The sequence below is a fragment of the Buceros rhinoceros genome, unplaced genomic scaffold (assembly GCF_000710305.1).
Source record: "Buceros rhinoceros silvestris isolate BGI_N320 unplaced genomic scaffold, ASM71030v1 scaffold21548, whole genome shotgun sequence".
Classification (NCBI taxonomy): Eukaryota; Metazoa; Chordata; class Aves; order Bucerotiformes; family Bucerotidae; genus Buceros; species Buceros rhinoceros.
This window is the reverse complement of record NW_010425403.1, coordinates 2,482-3,647: the sequence shown is the minus strand read 5'-3', so window position 1 is coordinate 3,647 and position 1,166 is coordinate 2,482. Positions and strand designations below refer to the sequence as shown.

At 61.5% G+C, this 1,166-nt stretch overlaps 1 protein-coding gene across 1 annotated transcript in view; it reads left to right on the top strand.

The window, feature by feature from the left end:
* Nucleotides 1-1,166, top strand: part of HEXA (hexosaminidase A (alpha polypeptide)) — a gene marked incomplete at both ends in the record, with an annotated part of 5,369 nt that overhangs the window by 1,959 nt on the left and 2,244 nt on the right. The window contains 1 exon segment of the mRNA XM_010141147.1: nucleotides 772-957. Coding sequence (XP_010139449.1) covers nucleotides 772-957 — 186 coding nt within the window.

The following is a 1,166-nucleotide window of genomic DNA, read 5'->3' as shown; positions in this document are numbered from 1 at the left end:
CTCCCTGCCGCTGCGAGGAGGGGGAAAGGATCCCGGCAGCTGGGTGTGGGCAGCCGCGTCCCACGGGCAGGCTGTGAGGAGCAGCAAACCATCGGCTGGGGGCAGTGGGACCCAGTGGCCCAACATCTGGAATGAAATCCAAAGGGAAATTGGGTCAGTGCTGGGTGATTTGGGGAGGAACTTCTCTGCCAAAACCTCACGGGTGACTGCGAGGATCTCGGACCAAGTGTCCCCGCGCTGCTCAGCTCTGCCCGGTCCTGACACGCTGCTCCCTACTCTGAGGACTGCAAGTGCCTTGTCTCCCACGACAGGAGGTGCGAGAAGCTCCAGGAGAACATTGGCCTTGTCCTGCTCTTTCCTTCCCCGGCCTCCAAATGTCCTGGGCCGCCCTGGAGCTTCCCTGTTAGCAGCGGGTGCATGGAACTGGGGGAGGGTGCTGGGGGCTGCACCGTCTCTTCCCCAGCAGCTCTCTGTGGTTTCCCGGAGGAACCTCCCCAAAAAAGCAGTGGGGGAGAGATCCATGAGAGATACCAAGGGGAAACCTGGGGAGGGTGGACACTGCAGCATCCCACGAGCGTTTGGTGTGCCTGTGTCCCGTCTCAGGGGGACAAAGGGGTGTCCAGCCATAGATCGTTTTGCTGCTGCTGAGGTTATGCCTTTTGTGCCGCGCCTGGGTCTTCTGTCCGCTGGCAGAGCCTGGGCTGTGCTGAGGAGGGTCTGGAGGGCGGTATGGCCACGTTTACCCGCTCCTCACCGTGCTGTTTGTTACAACCCAGGAGCTCCGGGCCTCCTGACTCCCTGCTACTTGGGCAAGAGTCCTTCTGGGACCTACGGGCCCATCAACCCCATCCTGAATGGCACCTACCAATTTGTGAGCGGTTTGTTTAAAGAGGTCAGCGCCGTGTTCCCAGACTTCTTTCTCCACCTGGGTGGCGATGAGGTGGACTTCACGTGCTGGTGAGTCCGAGACCGGTCTGGATGGCGACTTGGGAGGAAGTATCTGGGGCTGGAGTCCCGGCCCGTTGCTTTTTGGTCATGGTGATCTGCAGATCTTGGGCGTCCCGCTCCCGCAGGCTCTGCGTGGTGGTTCCTGGGGTTTCTGCGCTCATGGCGATGGCTCTGCTGTGGGGGGAAGCCGCTGGTGCCAGCACAGCCGGAGGCACCTG